The sequence below is a fragment of the Vanrija pseudolonga genome, chromosome 4 (assembly GCF_020906515.1).
Source record: "Vanrija pseudolonga chromosome 4, complete sequence".
Lineage (NCBI taxonomy): Eukaryota > Fungi > Basidiomycota > Tremellomycetes > Trichosporonales > Trichosporonaceae > Vanrija > Vanrija pseudolonga.
Genome location: NC_085852.1, coordinates 1 through 21,300, shown reverse-complemented (window position 1 = coordinate 21,300; position 21,300 = coordinate 1). Strand labels below are relative to the sequence as shown.

The following is a 21,300-nucleotide window of genomic DNA, read 5'->3' as shown; positions in this document are numbered from 1 at the left end:
CGAAGCGTCTCGCAGCTGAACGACCCCATTCACTCGGAGCTGATTAGTGAGGCTCGAGGCATGGTCGGCCAGGTGGCAAGTCGAATGTACGGCACCGACAAGTACTCGGACACGGATCTCAATGACGCTCTCGAGGCTGTTCCCATGCTTATCTGCAACGTCGTCAGGTTTCTGGCATATCTCTGGCTGGTGGTTAGCACACTGCGGGCGACGTTCAAGACCCAAGGCATTGCTGGCATGTCCACCGTGCTGTTGTTGTCCATCTGCATCAAGCTATGGAAGAGGCAACCGTTCATTCAGCACATGATCAACAGTCACGGAGGGAGATACTTCACCCATGGTAATAGGTCGAGTGATCCCTATTACCGCGAGGCCGACGACATTGCCATGATGGCTGATGACATGCAAGAAGTCATCTTCTTTGGCATCGGTGATTGGATACTCGCTCGATGGCAACAAGTCAAGCTCGCTTCCATCAACCTCAGTCGCCAATTGCCCGACAAGAACCGTACCGACATCACCCAACTCGATTCATTGTGGAGCTTTGTCTTCCAGGTCAGTGGTTATTCACAGCAGTTGGCTCACACCCACAGGTTGTGGTCTCGACCCGACTCGTTCCCTCCGCCAACGTTCTGAGTCAGCTCACTGTTCACAACGATGCCGTCGGTCACCTATTCGACACCGTCATCGAGTTGTCCGGCTCGCTGGCCTTGGTGCGAAATGTCAGCTGCAAACTCGCAGCCTTTGGGGCCGCCATCGACTGCCAGGGTCTGGAAGACCGACTTGGAATCGACTATGAGAGGCGACGAGAGCCTGGTGGCATGCGATTCGAATGTCGGGAGCTAGCCGTTACACACTCGGGCTATGATACTCCATCGCTTCACGGTATCAACCTGACCATCGAGGCTGGTGAGACAATGGCCCTTGTCGGGTTCAATGGTAGTGGAAAGACGACGCTGGCAAAGGCCCTTCTCGGCATGCACACGCACAGCGGCACCTTGCTCATTAATGGCATCCCCATGCAAGACTACAAGCCGTCGTCACTTCACGCTCGAATGAGCTGCATCTTTCAAGACTTCAAGAGGTACGCGACGACACTGCGCAACAACGTTGGACTGGGCTTTGTCTTGTGCATCGACGACGAAGATGTGGTGAAGGACGCAATGTCAAGAGGCGGTGCCGATACCATCCTCGCCGACGGTATCAAGCTCAACACCAAGCTCAGTCGTATGACGAAGAGTAGCTCGGCGGGCAGAGGGGACAGCACGGACGGTCGCGGTCTGTCCGGCGGCCAGTGGCAGCGCATCGCGCTTGCTCGGACTTTCATGCGCGCTGGTTCTGCCGACTTCATCGTCTTTGACGAGCCCTCGTCTGCGCTGGACCCGGCTGCCGAGGCCGATCTGTTTGACCGCATCTACGACATGGCGCATCGCGATGGCAGCCAGACGACGACCGTGTTCGTGTCTCACGGCTTTGGTAACGTCCGTCGTGCAGACCACATCGCATTCATGGCCGGAGGAGTGAGCAGACTCGCATTAGGAAGGGGCTGACCTCACCAGACCATCACCGAGTACGGCACCCACGACGACCTCATGTCACTCAAGGGCGAGTACCACCGCCTGTTCACTCTCCAGAGTCGCGGCTACGTTGGCGACGGGCTTGGTGAGAAGGCCGGCGAGCCAGTCGGAGACGGCAGTAAGGTGAACGAGAATGCGAAGACGACGGCTGCAAGCTTGGCCCCGAACACCGACGCCGAAGTCATCACCAAGGTCGTTGACAGTATCCCCGCTACTACAACCTCGAGCTCCTCCACCAGCGTCCCTTCACTCCTCCACACCCCCACCGTCACCGAGGACGAAGGATCTCTGCTGATTCGCGTCGAGTCGCTCAACGCAGACACGGCCATGCCAGAGTCGCCCATGCTCCCGGCCGAGGTTTGGGCCGTTGGGGGTGGTGAGACTGCTGGATGCTAAAAGTAGAAGAGCCCACGAGGCGCAAGCATAGTGACAATGAACGACCGCATCATAAATGTACATAGATAACACGAGACAATATGTAAACTGTGACTACTAACGGGTGTTGCGTCAGAAGGACTGCCTTCGAGCCTTTACCGGCACCTTGGTCTTGTTGAGTTGCCTGAGGAACTCTTCGCGGTGGTCCCCGCTCAGGTTGAGGTGCTCGGCGACTTCGAGCGCAGGCGTCTGTGCCAACCACTGGTCGGTCGAAAAGTCTTCAAACAACGGCGCGCGGAACATTTCGAGAAACTCGACTTGGCCCGTGCCAATGTTCTCAACGTAGTGGGCATTGTTCTTGGGGATGACTGCAACGTCCCCAGCCATGTAGTTGAAGGTGCGGGCGACGCCGTTGGACGCAAAGACTGTGATGCGCGCATGGCCACGGAGGAAGAATGTCCACTCGTCAGCGTTGGGGTGCCAGTGCATCTCGCGCAGGCCACCTTCGTACACAATCACGTGTGCCGCGGCGGTAGTCTTGGAAATGGGAAAGTTGCGCGTGTCGGTGATGCGCACCTCGCCGCCGGGGAACTTGGCCGGCTTTTGCTCGAGCATGCGGTGTGTAAACCGAAGCTTGGAGGGGATGACGGCCTTGCGCGCTTCCGACAGGCTGCCCGGCATCGTGCCCTGGAATATGTACTTCTCTCTCTGGGACAGTGTCGAGAAGACCTCTTCTGATACCCGGAAGTTCTTGGCCAGGATGTCCTTGGGCGTGCGTGCGAGGTAGTCGGTGAGCAGGAACGTCGAGTCCTCGGAGAAGTTGCCGTCGTCAAAGATGAGGAGGAACTCGACACCGCGTTCTCCAAGGCCTGGGGTTAGCGTGGCACAAGATAAAATGCCCACCTTGGATGCCGTGCGGGAACCCAGTGGGAAAGTACCACAGGTCGCCCTTCTTCAGGTCGTCGATGAAGCAGCCGCCGTCGGTGTCGAGGACCGTAATGCGGCACTCGCCCTGCCCTGTCAGCAGGGTAGACACACCATCCACCCACCTCAATGATGTAAGCCCACTCGGCCTCACTGTGCCAGTGGAGCTCGCGGTAGACACCTGGGCCGAGGCGCATGTTGACGCCTGCGAGCTCCTTGGACAGCGGCATCTCGCGTACTGTGGTCTCGCGAGCCCACCCACCCTCCTCGAGCCGCATGTGTGAGTCGGTAAACGACCACTTCATGTTGCCCAGCTTGCCACCATCCGTCTTGGGCGGGCGGATGTGGTCTGGCTCCTGCCTCGCGCGGTCGTTGTTGACTGGGCCGAGAATGTCATTGCCATACTTGCCTCGACGGGGCTCGGGGCTGAGAGGAGGTGGTCAGTGACGTCATCACCTCGGCTTACACCTTGTCTTCCAATGTCGCCGCCTTGAGCTCGTCCAGAATGGACCGCTGAAGCTCAACGCTGAGGAGGTGCATGGTAAGTGGAGATGATGGGGTACGTGGGATAGATGGCTTTACCCGATCACTCCATCCCACCTATATAGGCTGTAGAAGGCCGATGGTGCCCATTTTCCGGGACGGTGATTCACACGAACTATGACATCAAGGTCGGCGACGAGCAGTCATGCGCAGTGCACCACACTGCACTATGCCACTATGCTGCGGGCAGGTCCCCATCCAGTCGCCTAGGTCGGCAAGTAGTCGTCTGAGGGCACGATGGTACCAATGTAGCCGCATCGCCATCGTGCGCAGAATGTGTGTCTCGTGCTCGTCACGGCCATGTCCGTCAGACGAGGACGGCCGTCAGTCCCGAGAAGAGTTCAGCGGGGTGCCGATATGGCCGAGATTGCATGACAGTCCGACTACCATCGGTACTTCTGTCCCCCTCCCTATACAGACTCTGCCCATCCTCATCCCAACAGGTGAGCTGGGTTAGCCCCCCACCTTGCGCCAGGGCGCCTGTCGACGGCTCCAAACTCGGACATGTCCCTCTCCCACTGCGCCTTGGCTTCCGCGGCAAACGATCGATCCGTAAGGAAGCGAATGCCTGTGGCTGCGACACCGGCGGCAACATTGAGTGTAATGTCATGTGCCTCAGGTGTCCCGGTCAGCTTGGCAAAGTCGGCCGTGTGGACCTTGAACCCGGCGTCGGTGATGTTGTAGTGAGGGTGACAGCCAGGCATGACGTATGTGATCTGGACATGTTAGACCTCGGCTCCAACCTCGGCGCCTTACAGTTCCAAAGTCGGTACTGGCCGTACGAGGCTTAGACTTGTCCAGGTTGACAATGTAATTGTCGCCGAACTCTTCCTTCATGACTGCCGCAAACTCGGAAGACAGGGCAGGCGAGTGGTTGAGGTCGGCACAGACGGCGGGCATCGTGATGTCAACCCCACACCCAGTGGCAGCACCTGCAGCTCGGCAGGCGGCTACCACCCTAGTGGCGAGCGCATCCACTTGCTTGGGGTCACCGCTGCGGCAGTAGTACCACATGGAAGTGAGCTTGGGGATCACTGATGGGTCAGGGTCATGCGCAGGCCGGGCAGGAGCTCACCGTTCGGCGACTCGCCCCCGTTCAGAATGACGCCGTGGATGCGCTCGTGTGACTGAATGTGCTGGCGGATGGCGTTGATGGCTGTATATGCCTGGACTGCCGCGTCGAGGGCATTGATTCCCTGCCAGGGGGCAAGAGCGGCATGGGCAGACTTGCCATGAAAGTCGATATTGAGTCTGCGAACGGCGAGGTTGGGGGCAATGACACCAGCAACGCCATTGTTGTCACCGCCAGCAGGATGCGCCATCATGCACGCCTCGAGGCCATCATCTGACAATGTCAGGGTTGCACAACAATCACTACTCACATGCTCCGCGCTCCAGCAGGTTGCCCTTGCCGTCCTTTCCCTCTTCTGCCGGAGTCCCAAGGAGCACCACGGTACCTTTGATGTCGTGTTTGATCATCGCCTCCCTCATGGCCAGCAATGCCCCAATCCCCAGGATGCAGATCAAGTTGTGACCACACGCATGGCCAATCTTGGGGAGCGCATCATATTCGCTGTTGAGGCCAAAGACTGGCCCAGGCCCGTTGGTGAATGTCGCCTTCCATGCCGTCTCGTAGCCCTTGTATTGCCGCTCGACGACGAAGCCTTCCGACTCGAGAAAGTCTGTGAGGAGCGCATGCGCCTTGAACTCCTCGTATGCGATCTCTGGGTTGCTGTGCAGGAATAGGGAGACGTCCACGAGCTTTGACGCCGACTTTGCAATGATATTGCGGATCGTCTCGCGAACATCGGGGCTTGTCCCCGGGGCGGACGACTTTGGGGCCGTCTGAGTATTGATCGCTGCCGTCGTGAGGGTCATGATGTCGCGTGGATATGCTTGCTGTTGCCTCCATTGCTACCATCCGCGTCTCGATGTCTTATACACTTGACCAGGTCGGCCGAGTGATGGAGAGTGGAGGTGTGCTCTCGGCAAGTCGGCAAGGAGGTCGGCGCGGGGTGCGGTGAAAGGCGGGGAGTAAAGGAACGGGGAAAGGCGGGGAATGGGGCTTGCCGAAGGCTGCTGAACGCGGTGAAAGCGGTGAATGGGAGTTAGACGGTCCTTGGCTTTGCGCTCTCCACCTTATCCGCAAAAGAAAGCATCGCGAATGCCTTGCCATTGCATCGTCGACCTCTCACATCACTCGTTGATGCTGGGGCAGTTATCGGTACCTCGAGGGGTCCCCGATCTCCCGTGCGGCTTTGATATCGGCCCCATAAGGAGCAGCCACCGAGCCCCTCAACAAGCCCAAGCTACATAAAGGAGAGATGTGGAAGTTCTTCCTCGGCACAAGGACAAGGTCTTCCCTCACAATGAGCACAAAGCAACACGACCACCTCGACCACGATCACAAGGATGCCGGCACCCTTGTTCAGCACTCTGCGGCTGAGGCGATGGATGCCAAAGGCGGCCAAGACCTCGTCGAGGAGGAGTTTACGTGAGTGTGACTTTGATGGTTTGGCTGACTTGCCAAGTGAAGCGGAATACAAGCGCCTTCGCCTCAAGTTTGATCTCATACTCATGCCCATGCTCATGATCTGTAAGGTAGATGTAACGGCCGCGGCTAATAGAGCAGTGTATGGCCTTCAGTTCAGTGACAAGACTGCCTTGACCTGGGGTCTCATCTTCAATCTTCGCGAGGATACGCACATGTCCTTGCAGCAGTACTCGCTGCTCAGTGTCTGGTTCTGTGAGTCTCAGCGAGAATGAGAGCGGCGGCTGACGGCAAAGATATGGCCTATGGCGTCTTTCAGCTGCCCATGATGAGCTTGCTCCAGCGCGTCCCTCTTGGGCGTGGCCTGGCGGCCTGCATCATCATCTGGGGAGGCATGGTCATGGCCCATGCGGCATGCAAGAGCTATGCCGAGCTCACTGTTGTTCGCATCCTCCTCGGTTGGTTCGAATGTGTCGTCACCCCCGGCTTTGCAATCTTCACCTCGTCGTGGTACCTCCGTCGGGAGCAGACCCACCGACAGATGATGTACTACTCGATGAGTGAGTCTAAGACATGTGCAGTTGGCTGACATGCGTAGACAGCTTCTTCTCAGTCGTCTTTGGCGTTGGTGTCTACTTCATCGCCAAGAACGCCGAAGAGCGGGGTGGCATGTCCGGATGGCGTGTCATCAACCTGTTCCTCGGCGGGACCACGGTTGGCATGGGCATCGTGTTCCTCGTCTTTGGCGGAACCCCGCAGGAAGTCTGGTGGCTGAGTGCCCGTGAGAAGCGCATGGCGCAAGTGAGTGAGGGTGTTGAAACCATTTGCTGACTCCCCAGGCTCGTATTGTGTCCAATGCCACTGGCACCGGCGCCCAGGCGACCTGGAACTGGGACCAGGTCAAGGAGTGCTTCAAGGACCCCCAGTTCTACTTTGGCATCCTGTACGGCTTTATGGCTCAGATCCCTAACGGCGCGATTACAACCTTCTCCAGTCTCGGTAGGTTGCACGTTCCGATGCCCCGCTGACTCGCTCAGTCATCAAGTCCTTCGGCTTTGATTCTCTCCAGACAGTTCTGTACAACATCCCGGGGTACGCTACAGCCTTTGCCTTCATCATCACCAGCGCTACACTTGTCCTCTACGTACCCAAGCTTCGCTTCCCGCTTGCCCTATTCTTCCAGCTGGTCACGTTTATCGCCCTCCTCTTCATCGCCGTGGCACCCAACGCCGGCAAGTGGGCTCGCTGGGGTGTGTGGACCGCCTTTAGCCACGTCTTCCCCCTCGGCACCTTCCTCGTCGCCTGGCCCATGATGTCGCTCAACATTGCTGGTCGCACCAAGAAGACTTTCTTTAGCTCCTGTTGCCTGGTCTCTTACTGCGTCGGTAACATGGTCGGAACGCAGATCATGAGGCGTGAGTAGTGTACATGACGACGAGCTGATCACTCCACCAGCGTCCGACTCTCCTCGCTACGTCAAGGGTCTCACCATCACCTCGATTTTCCTCCTTGTCAACAGCACCAACCTCGTTGTTTGGTGGATGTACCTCCGTCGGGAGAACAAGAAACGCGATGCCGAGTGCGAAGCCTCTGGCATCTCGGCCGAGGAACGCGAGCAACTTAACCAGCAAGCCGGTGTCGATGATATCACGGACCGTAAGAACCGAAACTTCCGCTACTTCCACTAGGCGATGTGTGGTTGTTGTCAATAACAGGGTCGCGGAGATGGGGCGGGGGGATGTTTGGATGGTGAAGCGAAGAGATCAAGATTTGTTCTGAATGCAGGCTATCTTCTGTCATACGACGATGTCTCAAATGATGTGATTGCCCATTGTGACCTGCCGCGACCTGCCGAATCATTTGCATGTGACTGATACTTGCAATGTGGCTCTGTCACTGAAACCGCGATCCTCCGGGTGAGGTCGCTTCTCGCCGCGGACATATCCATCCTTGCCCTGCTAACGGTTGGCCCGGGGCAATGTAACCGAAGCGAGGTGAAGAGCATGCACCCCTCAGTGCTCTGGATCGTCCAGTTGGCCTCTGAAATGTCGAACGGCATTGGCTGCAGCTTCCTTGATGGACGAAGAGGCAACCCTGTTATTTAGTTGAAGGAGTCGGAATTGACCTCCGGTGCCGCTCGGTATTATCGCCAAATGGCTCCACCACAGCCATCCTCATTGTTTGTCCCGTCCACACACGCATCCACCTCATCAGCCTCATCTCTCGATCATGCCTGTTGGTCGCCGGCGGGAATCATGCCTGCCCTGCTTCAGGCGCAAGATACGATGTGAGCTGTGACCTTGTCTTGTGCTTGCCAGTCTGCTAACGGCCCCTCTGGCGACAAGTCGACTCCTTGTATGTTGGCTGTGGGAGCAGCCGACTGACTGTTCCAGGCGGTCAATGCGTGAGACGGAGGATCCCGACCCAGTGTGACTGCGAGGACCTGCTCCGAGATAGCTCGATGCTCCTCCCGCCTCATGATGGCCGAACATCATCGCCCAGAAGGGAGCGACCGGGATCATCGTCTTCTCAATTGCGAACAGCGAGATCACGCTCACCCCGGCCAACTAGTTTGAGCACTGATAGGCGTGGGGGGACGCTTGATCGGGGCCAATACGATGTGGAATCCCCATCGTCCGTTGCCAAGGTGGTAGGCACTCGGCCGATCGTGTTTGATGCGCATTCTCGATCCAACCGAAGGCCCGAGTCGAGTCTGATGATGGCAATGCTGGAATCATTTGGGCTGAGTCACAAGACGACCCAGAACCGCCTACGGTACGGTGTACCTTCGTCCCCTCCCGTGGATCAAGCTCTTGTCGAGTTGATGGGTCGCATGATTGACATGCTGCCCGACGACACACTCACAACGTCGCTTGTCGACATCTACGTATGCTCAACGTCAAGTGATGGCTGACGGCTTGCAGTTTTCTCGCATGGACTGCCTGACGCATGTGCTTCATCAGGAGGCCTACATGAACGAGGTGATCGGCAACTCCGTTCGCGGGCTGACCTCCTTGCAGCTCGGCCGCATGATGTCGACGACCCCGCCTGGTCGACCGGCCGCCGTGCGACCGGGATGGCTCGCCATCCACCTATCGATTTTGTGCCTGGCCTTTCATATGCTAGAGGCCGGTGAAGCCGATCGTTTCGGAGTCTCACAGGATGAGTTGCAGCTTCGCGCACACGCCTACTACAATGCTAGCCACGTAGGTCTAGAATGATGCGCGCGGCTGACTCAAAAGGACCTGCTTTTCGGAGCTGATTTCCTTACAAAGTTGGTGCGCATGGCCTACTTCTCTGACAATGTCGTAGTCACTCTCTCGAGTATCTTCAGTGCATCATCTTGCAAGGTGTCTACTTGTGTGAGTGTCTGATCTCGACATCGTACCTGCTCACGATACAACAGTCAACACCGAGGATGGCCCGGACCGACACTACGCTATCGTCGGCTCGGCACTGAAGATTGCGTACAACTTGGGATTGAACAGGCTCGGTCCAGAAACGGTCCCAAACTTACAGTGGCCGCGAGTCTGGCAGGACCCAATCCAGCGTGACCTCGGCCGTCGCGTATGGTGGTCGCTGATTTGGTACGACTGGCAATTGTCTACGGTATACTGTTCGACATGTGAGTTCAGGTTTTGATGGTGGCTGACAATAGACTCGGCCTCTCCGGCGTTCAACTTTGCGGCGTTGCCAGGAAACCACGACGAGTTGCCCATCACTGATAGTGTCGGAGCCTTGCCCGTGGCTGCTCTGCCCATCCAGGAGTACACGGTACGCCAAGCTCAGCCGACGACGCTTACTCCGGCAGTCAGCCTCCTGCTTCATCTTCCGACGACACTACGACACTATCCGTGAGGAGACTTCAATGCGCGAACTGACACTTGGCAGAACGCGAAAACGTGGATCACCGCCGAGAGCACGAGTTTGACGAGACCGAGTACGTTCGCCGGGCATCCCGTCGGTTGGATGCGCTTCGTTCTGTTCTCCCTCCGCACTTTCAAAGTCTGTCAGGTGCCCAGGACGCCGCTGCTCGATTGGACAGGCCGGTTGTCGTTTACGAGTACTTCATCTTACGGTCCATTCATTTAGCGCGAGTTCTCAGAGTCCACAAGCACCACCTGTTACTGAGCTACTCGGACCGGACATTGTTCGAGTCTGGCCAGAAAGGTGCCGCCGCGGCCAAAGAGACACTGCTCGACTTCCATTCCGCCTGGACGGAATGCCCTCCGCTTCTCAACTATTGCAAGTGCCGTGGGTTGACAGAGACTGACGTCCAAGGGCTATTCCTATACAATGGTTACTTTGCCGCCGCCATCATGTGTAAGTGTGAGAGGTGTTGTTCCACTGACACCCAGTCTTTCATCTTTGTTACGGGCTTGCCGACCACCAGCAACAAGCCTGTCGCAATCTGCTACAACAGACAGTATACATCTTTCGGTGAGGCGAGTTGGTGTTTACGCTTCTGACACAACCCAAGACAAATCACTATCAGCACGACCGCCCGAAATGCGGTCCACATCATTGAAGGGTTGTTGGCGGCGGAGAAGGATATGAGGGGATCCTCGCCGTCCCAGACCGAGGCGATACATGACGCGACTGATCGAACACGGTCAAATCCAATGGCACGGCGCGCGTTGGAGCGCATCTTGGTGGGTGCGTGTTCACAGGCTGTGCTTATATCAAGGGCATCGGTCGGCACGCAGAGGCATCTGACAACCCCGCGACAGTCGAGAACGTTGTCGCGTCAGACCCGATCATCGACGTCGACTTTGCCTCGTTGCTGTCGGGTGGAGGCTGGGCGAGTGGGGACATTGATCCCTCAATCTTCCCACCAGGAGGATCCGATCTAGACGCACTCTTGGGGCTGTTTGGATTAGACCCAGCGGACCCTGCGCCATACCACGCATCTCCGTTTCCATAGCCACTCGTTATATGGAAGCACATGTGCATCTACTGTCCAGCGGCGGCGTCCCACTTGACCTTGCGCTCTCGCAGACTCTCTGTCATGTCAACCGCGGTCTTACCCTCGTCACGGGGTTCGATGCCCAATGCCTTGTGAGATCGCGAGGTGTCATATATGTTAATGGGTGGGACAGCTTGTCCAGGGACGCCTCGGACCGCATGGGGAAACGCTTGGGCGAGCTTGGGGTCCGCATTGACGTGGTCGAGAAGAATCTGATGAGTAAAGGTCCCTGGGTGTGAGTGGGGGTGTACATCGGCGAGGCTTACTAGTCGCAATGCCGAACCGCTTGCCCGCCGCCTCGGGCTGTAGTAGTGCCTTGACATGGACGTCGGCGACATCCCGCACATCACACAACACTCCAGCTGGTGCTGTAGCATCCGCGGTCGTCTTTTCACCGGTCAGGTACTTGTACCAGTCTCCCACAGCTGGCGGTGGTTAGTGAATGACAAGGGCCTGGACCAACAGGTGTTGAGCGTCTCGGGAGACGCAGCTTCGTGGATGATGGGACCGAGAACGTATGGCGGGCAGATTGTCACGACGTCGAACCTGGCGTGAGCGAGGTCTATAGTGTGGTAGCTCACGATGGCGTTTCCTTCTTGACGTAGTCCCAGGCGGCGCGCTCGGCGAGGGTCTTGCTGGCCCGGTACCAGTGGGTCCGAAGCGCATCCAGTCCTTTCTCGTCGACTTCTCGGATCGACTGCTCGTTCCAGTCGTCCTCGTTGAAGGTGGCACTCCCTGGGGGGTCGCGGTTTTCGAGAATGCTGCTAGATCAGTAGGATGCCGAGGTCAATGGCCTCACGAAGCATAAGAACTGGTGATGACCACACGCTGGACTTTTGGTTCCTTTGAAGCCGCCTTGAGAGCGGAGACAGTGCCTGCAACCGCTGGCTTGATAAGATCGTCGGGCTTGGTGATATTCCAATGGAACGGTGAAGCCGTGTGGATGATGGCACTAGGGTTAGCCGGTGCTACCGACTTGTCTCCTCACTCGACACCTTTGACGGCCTCGTCGAAAGCATTGTCCTGCGTCGTGGTCAGACGGTCCTTGCATAACACTTACATTCTCCAGATCGGCCACTACGACGTAGTCAAAGTTGTCCAGTCCCCTGTCCTTGTACATTTCCTTCATCCACTGGCCCTTGGCGTCATTGCGAGTCGTGCCGCGGACCGAGTACCCTTGCTGCAACAGGTACAGGGTGACCCAACTGGCAATGTAGCCGTTCGCGCCAGTTACAAGGACTGGGTGTGAGTATTCACTTGGGATCAAGTGAGCTCACCTAGAGACGACTTTGGTGGGACAGGCATGGTGCGTTGTTCAGAGAAGACGTGAGAATGTCAACTGTCGTCATGCATGGGGGAGCATGCCTTCCGGCCGGCCCGGTCGACATCTACCCCACAGCTTCGTCCCCCACTTTGGTCCCCCACCTTGAAACCCTGACTCGACGCGTTGGCTTCAGCGCGCCTAACTTTAGGAACAACCTGTCGCGTCAGAGTCTACCCAGCGCGTGGGTCTGAAAGTGCGGGCTCGCAAGGCCGCCAGAGTACTGGATGCGGCGGCAGCAGGCCGAACAGTGTCTCGCCGGCACGCCCAGACTCTCCCATGTCATGCGCCTCGGCCGATGCCGACAGGAGCATGCCGCATTCCCCTTTCATATGGTGCAGGAGTCGAGCATCAGGTTTATGTATGGCGGGGTGCACCACGCCATGCAACTAGCGCCGCACCAGAAATAGACGAAGCGTCTCAACTGACAGGCCTTTACCAAACCCGAGAGCCCTCCGCGGTCGCTGCAGCGGGCTGCCGACACATGATTGGTGCCGAATTCCGTCAACCGAAGGTCGATTGGCCCGACGCACGGCTGGACACTGCTTGTGCCTGAACATCTTCTGCATTAACGAGAACAAGACGGGCCGTTGACGATCAGTGGAAAGGTTGCTTTGAGTTCAGTCCCCGACAAAGGGTGCAGCACTTTGGATCCATTGCTGCGTTACCCATCCATTGGATCCAACTTGGCAGGGTTTGCGTCAATCACAGGAGAAATTGCCCAACCCTACCTCATTCACCCCTAAACGCCCGAAGTACCTGACGCGTAGAGCTTGCAACCGGCACAGCCTCTGCGTCGGCGGCGCTTCGTCCTAGATCTGGGCGGTATGGCGCGTTGGTGGTGTGCAAGTGACGCACATGGGCGTTGTCCAGCACCAACAGCACAGTCCCAACGCTCAACGCATTGTCACTGCTGCCACCGTGTGCATTTCGTCATTTCATTAACTACTGAGAGGCACTCTACGTGCGCGGTGCTCTCCTTCATCATCAACTGGGCTTAGTAGTTGCCCTGGTCGTCGGGGTACTGTGTTGTGTCGTGTCAGCGATGCTGGTGGGGTCACGTAGCATAGGAGGATGGATTCAACTCTCTTCTCCATCATCTCTCATCCATCCTCCTTTCGCTTAGCAGATGAAGCCGCTCTACTCACGTTGCCCTGCTCGTTGGGGTAGTAGCCGTTGTCGTCGGCGTAGCGACCCTGGCTGTCGGGGTAGCGACCTGGAGGAGGTATCAGCACGGGTTCCATCATTCTGCGTCGCCTGACACAGTGGGTGTGTGCTGGCGCGTTTTTGGGCTAGTGTTGGCTTGCAGAGGTGCACTACCGGCTCCACTACTGCACGGACGTCGCTACTCACCGTTGTCATCGGGGTAGTTGCCGTTGGAGTCGGGGTAGTTTCCAGAGTCGTCGGGGTAGAGGCCGCGCTCGTCGGGGCCACCGCCCTGCTGCTTGGCGCGGTTGGGGCCAGGGATGTCGGCCTTGTAGCCACGCTCGGCCTGGGGCTTGGGAGGGCGGCCGTCGTTGTTCTGCTGGTCCTGCTGAGGCTGCGACTGCTGCTGCTGCTGCTGCTGCTGCTGGTCGTTGTTCTGCTGCTGCTGCTGGTCGTTGTTCTGCTGCTGGTCCTGGTTCTGGTCGGGCTGAACGTCACGCTGCTTCTCGGCGTCCTGGTTCTGCTGGTCCTGCTGGGCCTGCTCTGCGATGGTCAGTGTCTTGACCAAATGGCCTTGGACTCACCCTGCTCGTGCTTCTTGTCGTTGTGGTGCTTGACGCCGAAGCCGATACCAGTGCCGACACCAGCGGCGACAGCGAGACCGCCGAGACCGGCGGCGACCTTGGCACCGGTCGACCAACCGCCCTCCTTCTGAGCGGGGTCCTGCTGGCCCTGCTTCTGGTCGAAGCTGGCGTTGGACTGCTGGCCGTAGCCCTGCTGCTGCTGGCCGTAGCCCTGCTGCTGCTGGCCGTAGCCCTGCTGCTGCTGGCCGTAGCCCTGCTGCTGCTGCTGGCCCTGCTGGAAGACCTGCTGCTGCTGGCCCTGCTGCTGCTGGTTGTTGTTGTTGTCGTTGTGGCTGAAGAGACCCATGTTGTTCAAGTTGAGAGAGTGGGATGAAGAAGACGAGGAGATGGGGGGAGGGGGGCTTCTTATACGTGTGTGCTAGGCATTGCGTGCTGTGCAGGGCAAGAGGTGTCGTCGTGTCGTGCTGTCTGGCTTGCTGGCCCGCCCACACGGCACCGACGGCAGCACATGACACAATTGGGACGGTAGCTGGCGCCGCTTGATGTCTGACCAGTGACCATCGACTGCCTACAGGAGGGCGTAATCGAGGGCTGTGCGGGAGATGCCGTCTGGCACATACATACGTGCCGCCCTGGTTGGAGGACGAAGGGGCACATGAGCCTGAGGGCCTGAAGGGCCAGTTTCAGCCAAAGTGCCGATGAGGTCCACTCGACGTGCTCGTCTGACGGGCGTGCATTCTTCCATGGCTGCATGGCGCTGGCCTGGCCCACTGTCACGGCACGTACGGCCCACCCTTGACTGGGTTGAGCGTTACCCGATGCATCGACGCGCAATTGGTTCAAGAAACGCCGCCACTAGGGAGCCGCATCCGCCCCCCACAGTGTGCAATCCAAAGGGCAGGCGCGACGCCGCGCGTGCGCAGTACCCGGCGATGAGGCGAGGGGAGGGGGGCATGTCGATCACGCGTTGAGTGCGGGGGTTATCAAAGTCTTGCCGACGCGCGCGCGCGCGCGCTGGCAGCAGCCGGGTTGTTCTTTTGCTCGAGTGAGGCACTTCCCTGAGTAAAATTAAGGTAACTCGTTAGAAATGACACTACATTGTTTCAACAAGCTGGCGAATGGCGAATGACGTTGTGAAGCGTCTTGCTTGGGCCAATGCATGGGGAATGCATTTGGCCATGGCAACGACGGTGTGCCAGACATTGACATCTTGGCGACCGACTTGCTCGCCATTGGTATCTCGCGCACGGCCAAGCTTGCGTGCCCCACGGACGATGACGAGCGACAGCGCCTGTACCAAGATGTGTTCCCGCCTGTGGGTGGTTCTCGGGCGTACCGCAACGCCCCCGCATCGAACGTGCATGGCACAGACCGACACTCTGGCGCCCTGTTGACATCACGGGCATTGGGGCATGGCCAAGCACCAGGCTACCGCGGCTCACCACCAGCCCGCGAGCTGTCGGCGTGTTGATGAAGCCGAGTGAGTTGGCTTTGGCCCTTGGCGATGTTTTGTCCCAGAGACGATGGCATTGGACTCTTACTGTGCACGCCCACGATGAACGATGGTGCCCAACGTGTCGCAAGCAACACCATCGTGGCCTTCGTGACTCGCGCCACCGATGGCTTCCCAGGGCTCACGCCGAGGAGGCGCCAGGCGGCGCCCCGTCAGGCGTTTCGGCAGCCACTGTGACGCTCCTGCTAGAGGCTATGGGCTTATGGGCATGGCGTCGAGTCGAGTGATCCCGTTGCATTCCTGGACCTGCCACACGATGGGCCTGGATGCCTCCCGGTTCCCAGCCAGACATGCACTCGGGTCCACTGGTGATTGCCATCTCGGCTGCATCCTCGGCGCACAGCAGATGCACCTAGCCGTGGGCATCGTGTCAGTCGTCATCACACAGGTCGTATAACAGCAGGCCCGGATCAGGACATCAGGAATACATAGCTCGCCAGGGGTCGGCTCCTCGCGCTCCTCGCAGGGCGTCTCGGTCCGAGATGCCGGACACGGAGTAACCCTCGTCAACTCCACGTCATTGACGTCATTGCACTGGCAAGAAAGTAAACACGTCGCGCGCGCTTGTCGCTGCCTGGGCGTCCACCGCACGGTCTGCCTGCCATCCTCGACTGACCCGGCTTACTGCGTCTGCTTCGGCTGGCCGCTGACTCGCTCGGCTGACATGGAGTGGAAGGACTGAGTCGCCATTCCTGTCCAGCCGCGGTAGTGTCTTCACGCTCGGCAGCTAGGTTCCCCGACCTAGCTGACAGTAAGCCATGGGCTCGCGGCTGCACCCCCGCCGTCCCGGACAATACCGCTGAGAGACGCCGCCCTCCTCATCAATTCGATCAATGCTAATCTTCCCGGCGGCGCGGATTCTCCTTCGGCACGGCAGCCACCGGGCAGTCCCGGCTGGGGCCTCGGTCCCTGGTCACTATGACAATCCCCTCGGCGCTCCCTCGAGTCGACAGCTGCCTTGATCCTGACAATGAGATGCCATCGTGATTGCCTATCCTATGCCACCGCTCATCACGTCGCAGCCCATCACGTCGCCGCCCACCACGCCGCCTCGCATCACGTCGCCGCCTCCACTCTAATTACCCACGGGGCAGTGGTCGGGATAGCCGGTCGCGGGGTTTCCCCACCAGTTGGGGAAGGGCTTTTGAGGACCACCTGCACCAAAGACGGCGAATGAGAGGATGAACAGGATGAACAGCGACCCGCCATCGAAACCAGCGACAACCAAGTACGAATAGTCTTTGAAGAAGCGAGGGTGGTAGTTGCGGAAGTAGAATTGAAAGAGGAATCCGACGGTGAGCATGGTCCAAATGACACAGGTTTGCGTGGCGCCGTAGCCCAAGACGCCAGAGTATGCTAGGACTTGAGGCGTGTTGATCTCGCGGAGGTCGAATCCAAAGACCGTCGGCTTGAACCTGACAATGATGCGGTGCAGAAGGCAGATGCCAAAGCCGATCGCCAGGCCTACGGGAACGAGGAAGTAGGGCTTGCCGGCAGAGTACAAGTATTTGGCCAGCGCCCACGTCGCTGCTTGATTGTTCATGGCCTGGAAGTAGTAGCCCGACCACGCCGAGTTGCCGTCAGAGTTGACCAAGAGGTCGTGGTGCTGATTGACGATTGACACCATGACGACATAGTTGATAAAGGCGCCAAAGACTGTTCCCCAGACTTGGGTAAGGAACATGACCCGTGGAGGAATCTTGAGGTATTCGCCCATTTTGAGATCCGAGGCTAGGTTGAGCGACTGGGAGATGACGGTGTGCGACCAGGATCCAAAGTAGAGGTTGGCAATGGGTCTGCCGGGATGTGTGACGCCAGCGACCATCTTCATGAGGACGTTTGTGGCGATACCGGTACCGAAGCGAGCGTAGAGGATGGAGGAGAATGGGGCGATAAAGATGCCGAGGGTGAGGGCCGCGATGTAGCCCCACACGGGCAAGGTGAGGTCCTCGACAACGACGACGACGATGCCAAGGACAAAGGACACGACGAGGACAATGGTAAACCACCACCAGGGCGCTTCTTTGTAGCTTTCGACCATCACCTGGTGGTGTCGGTCTTCAATCTCGTTTCGGCGAAGCTTCTTGAAGCTTTCCAGGATGTCGGCTCCCCAGAAGAGGATAATGTGGCCGATGAGGGCTCCGATAGCCATTGTCGCGGTGAGGAGACCCCAGACGAACGTTCCAGCGAGGTGAGGCAACCCGACTTGCTCTAGTTTGGTCTCGCTGAGGATGCCATCGACGAAGACGGACGACGCAACGTAACGCCCACCTGCTGCCGTGCGAAGCGAGGTAGACATGAAGGGCTGGGCCTTGGCGCCCCACGTGTCGGTGTAGTAAACCGTCGCCATGGCTATGTAACAGATGACAATACCCGCGGCAAAGTTGGCCTGCAGCTTGAGGGGCATCGTGGCGGCGCTGGCAGTCAGCGGGCTTCCCCAAGAGTGCGTACCTGGAAGTGATGTATTGCCAGTCTAGGGAGAAGTTGAAGATGCCCATGCCTTCGTTGTTCAGAGAGCCACCGAATACGTTGGTTAGTGCCTTCGCCGTTGCTCCGGTGGCGTTCATAGACGCGAGGCATGGGATGGACACCGAGTTGAGCCACGGCATAATGTAGGCGGGGAAGAATTCGTAGATCGACATGCCTGTGAACGAGTACCAGAACCATCTTAGGGGTTTGGAGTCTTTGAGGTCGTTCCAGTGTAGCGCTTGAAGGATTTTGACCGTTGGAATGTTGGTCCAGTAGACTGACTCGACATGCCAGACGGTGATGGGACGGTAGATACCGGTCAAGCCGTATCCAAACAGGCCGATGGAGAGGGTGGCCAGAATGACAGTGACAGCGTTGAGTCCAGTGTTGTAGAACAGCTTTTGAACGGTGAAGACGGAGACGGCTGCCGCGCCACTGGACGCGGACGATGCCATGATGGCGGCGACGGCGTGTTCCTTGAGTTGGAATGGGCCTGGGTTGACGAGAATGGCGAGTGTGAGCCACCACGGCTTCTGTTCGCTGTCTCCGTGGCGTTCAATCCAACGAGTGTGGAGTCTGTCCCCGCGCGGGAGTGCCCATGCCCAAAAACGGCCGAGGAACCAGATGATGAGAACGATGAAAGTACCGGAGATGGTCACGGATGTTGGTTTGAACTGGAGTCAGTGGATACGACGCGCGGGACCCACTTGGTAAATCTGGTTCATGGTCGCTTGGAACGCGGACACGGCGGTGCCGAGGACGAGGGAGCGGACAGTGCACGCTGGGTCCCCGTCGTCGCGGATCGACAGCAAGAAGTTGGCCGCATCGGCGCCAGTCTTGATGACATGGGCGTCAGAGTTTTGGGATTCGGTTTCGACGTCGGGGATCTTCTCCTTTGACGGGTCGGCGTCGAGGTAGTCGTCGGGCTGCGTCTTTTCGTTGTGACCGAGGACCTGAGTGTCGCTCAAGACATCGGGGAAGGGCCCAGTGCCGCGGTCCTCGTGCGGGACGCCGTTCGCAGGGGGACGACCGTGGAGTTCTGCCATGGTGTCTGCGGTGGGAGAGCGTGTGGAACCGCCACGGCTAGACATTTATACGGCGGCGCGGCCACCCCTCCCGCGCAGCTGTGCTACGACGATGCCAATGCCGTCAATGGGAGCTATCACATGACACATCGCGAATGGCGGTTGCTGTCGTACTGGACAGCTATGCCAAATGCCAAGTCGTGTATCGCGTCCCGGCAAGTACGTTGGTCTAGAGACATCATTGCCCGGTCCAGACCTGTTGAGACGACGCCTTCTCCAGCCTGACTGCGGATGGCGCCAGTCGAGGCACTTGCAGCAGCGATTTGCAGTTGGTGTTCGCGGATGTCGACCGGCGCGAGTCTTGGCCCCACGCGTGCAGTTCATTCGCATCGGCTAGCGAGTCTGCTCGCCTCACATGTCACAGTCCCTGCCTCGCGTCATGCGAGCGCTGCATGGCCAAGCAGCCAGCGTTGTGAGTGGGTGCGTAACTTGGCCAAGGGCTTGTGCCAAGGGGCGCGACTTTGACGACGCGACCATTAAGCATACTTGCGAAAACATTGTCCATGTGTTTGGGTCGTGAGTCACGGTTGCAATGTCAACAGCGCAGTGGAGTCGGGCCGGGGCGCCGCAAGGGTGTCCAGCCGCCGGATCAAGGTTTTGGGCTTGAGACGAGTTGCTTCATCGCTGGTGAGGAACAAGTCTCGACGGCACGCTACTGACACTCATGGCGTATGTAGTCCGCAATCGTGCGCGATCGATGCGTGGGGGGGGCATCTTTGTCGCTGACCACAACATTGGGAGTCATCCGGCTCAAGGGCTGCTCGGCACCGATGATTGGTACGTTTCTTAACACTCAAGCTCGGTGCGGCTGGAGCCCTGCCATCTGTAGAGCTGCCGTCAAGCGCCAGGCCAACAATGGGTCACTGCAGAATGCATATCGCTGAGCAATGTCGCACTCACGTCTACGCCCGCGGCACCTTAGTGCCCACAGCGACCACTGCGCGCAGCAGCACCTTGTGTCCACAGCTGCCACTGCACGGCGCGTAGTGGCTTCATTATTCGACCGTGTCGTCAACGAACATACAGAGGGACATACGCGGCCTTGGCGGGTGGGATGGTGGCGAGGTCGAAAAGCTCTGCATCCACCTCAGCTCTCCACTCGTCGAGCGTGGCGAAGCGGAAAAGGCCGTCTCACCCGCCGCGCTCCTCAAGGATGGTGGTGCCATGCAGGGTGAAGTTGGGCGGGTACAGGTGCCCATCGCTGGTGAACCTGTTCTCCAGGGCATTTGTGAACCCCGCAGCCAGGTCGGTGTTCGTGACCGGGTTGCTGAAGCGCCATGCGGGCGAATCGACCCATCCCGCATCCAGCCGCTCGGCGCCGACAAGCGTGAACCGGGTGCGGAAGGCGAGCATCTCGGGGGTGATGAATCCCTCGTAAGACTGCTTCTGGGCTTCCAGGGTGAGCTGCTCGTTAACGACGTCCACCATCCCAGACAGCCAGCCCATCGGCCGGTCTGCGTCCACCCTTTCCGGCTTTGGGATAGTCGGGCCGGCCCAAAGCGCCGTCGGCGTAAAGATGACGACAATTTCCTTGCAGCATAGTGTGGAATCGAGTTGGAGTTTACCGTTGCGCAAGTCGGGCTGCCGCGGATCATACCGCACGTTCAGGATCCCCAATGCGTCGCCCAAACCCGCCGAGAACAGGCTCACTCGAACATCTGGCATGTGGTTGATCCGCTCCACGCGCACGTGCCATTGCGGACCGGACGCTACCTCCTGCACGGCCGAGATCACCGTATAGTCGACAAACATGATCATCAGGGGTTAGGGGGTTAGGGGGTTAGGGGGTTAGGGGGTTAGGGGGTTAGGGGGTTAGGGGGTTAGGGGGTTAGGGGGTTAGGGGGTTAGGGGGTTAGGGGGTTAGGGGGTTAGGGGGTTAGGGGGTTAGGGGGTTAGGGGGTTAGGGGGTTAGGGGGTTAGGGGGTTAGGGGGTTAGGGGGTTAGGGGGTTAGGGGGTTAGGGGGTTAGGGGGTTAGGGGGTTAGGGGGTTAGGGGGTTAGGGGGTTAGGGGGTTAGGGGGTTAGGGGGTTAGGGGGTTAGGGGGTTAGGGGGTTAGGGGGTTAGGGGGTTAGGGGGTTAGGGGGTTAGGGGGTTAGGGGGTTAGGGGGTTAGGGGGTTAGGGGGTTAGGGGGTTAGGGGGTTAGGGGGTTAGGGGGTTAGGGGGTTAGGGGGTTAGGGGGTTAGGGGGTTAGGGGGTTAGGGGGTTAGGGGGTTAGGGGGTTAGGGGGTTAGGGGGTTAGGGGGTTAGGGGGTTAGGGGGTTAGGGGGTTAGGGGGTTAGGGGGTTAGGGGGTTAGGGGGTTAGGG

At 58.6% G+C, this 21,300-nt stretch overlaps 8 protein-coding genes across 8 annotated transcripts; 3 read left to right on the top strand and 5 right to left on the bottom strand.

The window, feature by feature from the left end:
- Positions 1–60: 60 nt before the first annotated feature.
- spaT_0 (Subtilin transport ATP-binding protein SpaT) lies at positions 61–1,973 on the top strand (the record flags this gene model as incomplete). Its single annotated transcript, XM_062771742.1, has 3 exons — positions 61–555; positions 594–1,520; positions 1,560–1,973. 3 exons carry the CDS (start codon positions 61–63, stop codon positions 1,971–1,973), a joined length of 1,836 nt encoding a protein of 611 aa, XP_062627726.1.
- oxdC (Oxalate decarboxylase OxdC) lies at positions 1,886–5,387 on the bottom strand. Its single transcript, XM_062771741.1, has 8 exons — positions 4,802–5,387; positions 4,495–4,764; positions 4,176–4,453; positions 3,885–4,135; positions 3,343–3,402; positions 3,002–3,302; positions 2,856–2,964; positions 1,886–2,821 (listed from the first exon to the last, which is right to left on the bottom strand). The coding sequence occupies exons 1-8, from the start codon at positions 5,295–5,297 to the stop codon at positions 2,085–2,087; spliced, it is 2,502 nt and encodes an 833-aa protein (XP_062627725.1). The 5' UTR covers positions 5,298–5,387; the 3' UTR covers positions 1,886–2,084.
- A 166-nt stretch (positions 5,388–5,553) lies between these two features.
- SPCC757.13_3 (putative transporter) lies at positions 5,554–7,695 on the top strand. Its single transcript, XM_062771740.1, has 7 exons — positions 5,554–5,913; positions 5,951–6,165; positions 6,207–6,470; positions 6,509–6,711; positions 6,750–6,909; positions 6,948–7,325; positions 7,366–7,695. The coding sequence occupies exons 1-7, from the start codon at positions 5,744–5,746 to the stop codon at positions 7,596–7,598; spliced, it is 1,623 nt and encodes a 540-aa protein (XP_062627724.1). The 5' UTR covers positions 5,554–5,743; the 3' UTR covers positions 7,599–7,695.
- An 875-nt stretch (positions 7,696–8,570) lies between these two features.
- lepB_3 (putative transcription factor lepB) lies at positions 8,571–10,834 on the top strand (the record flags this gene model as incomplete). The annotated part of the gene is made up of 12 exons (XM_062771739.1): positions 8,571–8,797; positions 8,835–8,891; positions 8,931–9,116; positions 9,153–9,184; positions 9,223–9,272; positions 9,317–9,535; positions 9,569–9,684; positions 9,722–9,764; positions 9,802–10,233; positions 10,269–10,350; positions 10,391–10,562; positions 10,598–10,834. The coding sequence occupies exons 1-12, from the start codon at positions 8,627–8,629 to the stop codon at positions 10,832–10,834; spliced, it is 1,797 nt and encodes a 598-aa protein (XP_062627723.1). The 5' UTR covers positions 8,571–8,626.
- A 7-nt stretch (positions 10,835–10,841) lies between these two features.
- azaE_2 (Ketoreductase azaE) lies at positions 10,842–12,181 on the bottom strand (the record flags this gene model as incomplete). The annotated part of the gene is made up of 8 exons (XM_062771738.1): positions 10,842–11,105; positions 11,143–11,301; positions 11,340–11,422; positions 11,458–11,637; positions 11,676–11,828; positions 11,865–11,899; positions 11,937–12,115; positions 12,154–12,181. 8 exons carry the CDS (start codon positions 12,179–12,181, stop codon positions 10,864–10,866), a joined length of 1,059 nt encoding a protein of 352 aa, XP_062627722.1. The 3' UTR covers positions 10,842–10,863.
- A 1,013-nt stretch (positions 12,182–13,194) lies between these two features.
- Positions 13,195–14,273, bottom strand: LOC62_04G005213 (uncharacterized protein; the record flags this gene model as incomplete). Its single annotated transcript, XM_062771737.1, has 4 exons — positions 13,195–13,221; positions 13,346–13,413; positions 13,551–13,886; positions 13,928–14,273. The coding sequence occupies 4 exons, from the start codon at positions 14,271–14,273 to the stop codon at positions 13,195–13,197; spliced, it is 777 nt and encodes a 258-aa protein (XP_062627721.1).
- A 2,242-nt stretch (positions 14,274–16,515) lies between these two features.
- On the bottom strand, positions 16,516–18,955 carry OPT8 (Oligopeptide transporter 8; the record flags this gene model as incomplete). The annotated part of the gene is made up of 3 exons (XM_062771736.1): positions 16,516–17,857; positions 17,892–18,583; positions 18,617–18,955. 3 exons carry the CDS (start codon positions 18,953–18,955, stop codon positions 16,516–16,518), a joined length of 2,373 nt encoding a protein of 790 aa, XP_062627720.1.
- Positions 18,956–20,125: 1,170 nt separating this feature from the next.
- LOC62_04G005211 (uncharacterized protein) lies at positions 20,126–20,746 on the bottom strand (the record flags this gene model as incomplete). The annotated part of the gene is made up of 1 exon (XM_062771735.1): positions 20,126–20,746. One exon carries the CDS (start codon positions 20,744–20,746, stop codon positions 20,126–20,128), a length of 621 nt encoding a protein of 206 aa, XP_062627719.1.
- Between the last annotated feature and the right edge of the window lie 554 nt (positions 20,747–21,300).

Excerpts from the sequence above, each read along its gene's own strand:
- oxdC (XM_062771741.1), bottom strand. The coding sequence starts at position 5,297 with ATGACCCTCACGACGGCAGCGATCAATACTCAGACGGCCCCAAAGTCG. Across the intron at positions 3,403-3,884 it reads GACAGGCGCCCTGGCGCAAG|CGTTGAGCTTCAGCGGTCCA; the intron begins GTGGGGGGCTAA and ends GCACCTCCTCAG. Across the intron at positions 2,822-2,855 it reads GTTCCCGCACGGCATCCAAG|GCCTTGGAGAACGCGGTGTC; the intron begins GTGGGCATTTTA and ends CGCTAACCCCAG.
- SPCC757.13_3 (XM_062771740.1), top strand. The coding sequence starts at position 5,744 with ATGTGGAAGTTCTTCCTCGGCACAAGGACAAGGTCTTCCCTCACAATG. Across the intron at positions 5,914-5,950 it reads CTCGTCGAGGAGGAGTTTAC|TGAAGCGGAATACAAGCGCC; the intron begins GTGAGTGTGACT and ends TGACTTGCCAAG. Across the intron at positions 7,326-7,365 it reads CGGAACGCAGATCATGAGGC|CGTCCGACTCTCCTCGCTAC; the intron begins GTGAGTAGTGTA and ends TCACTCCACCAG.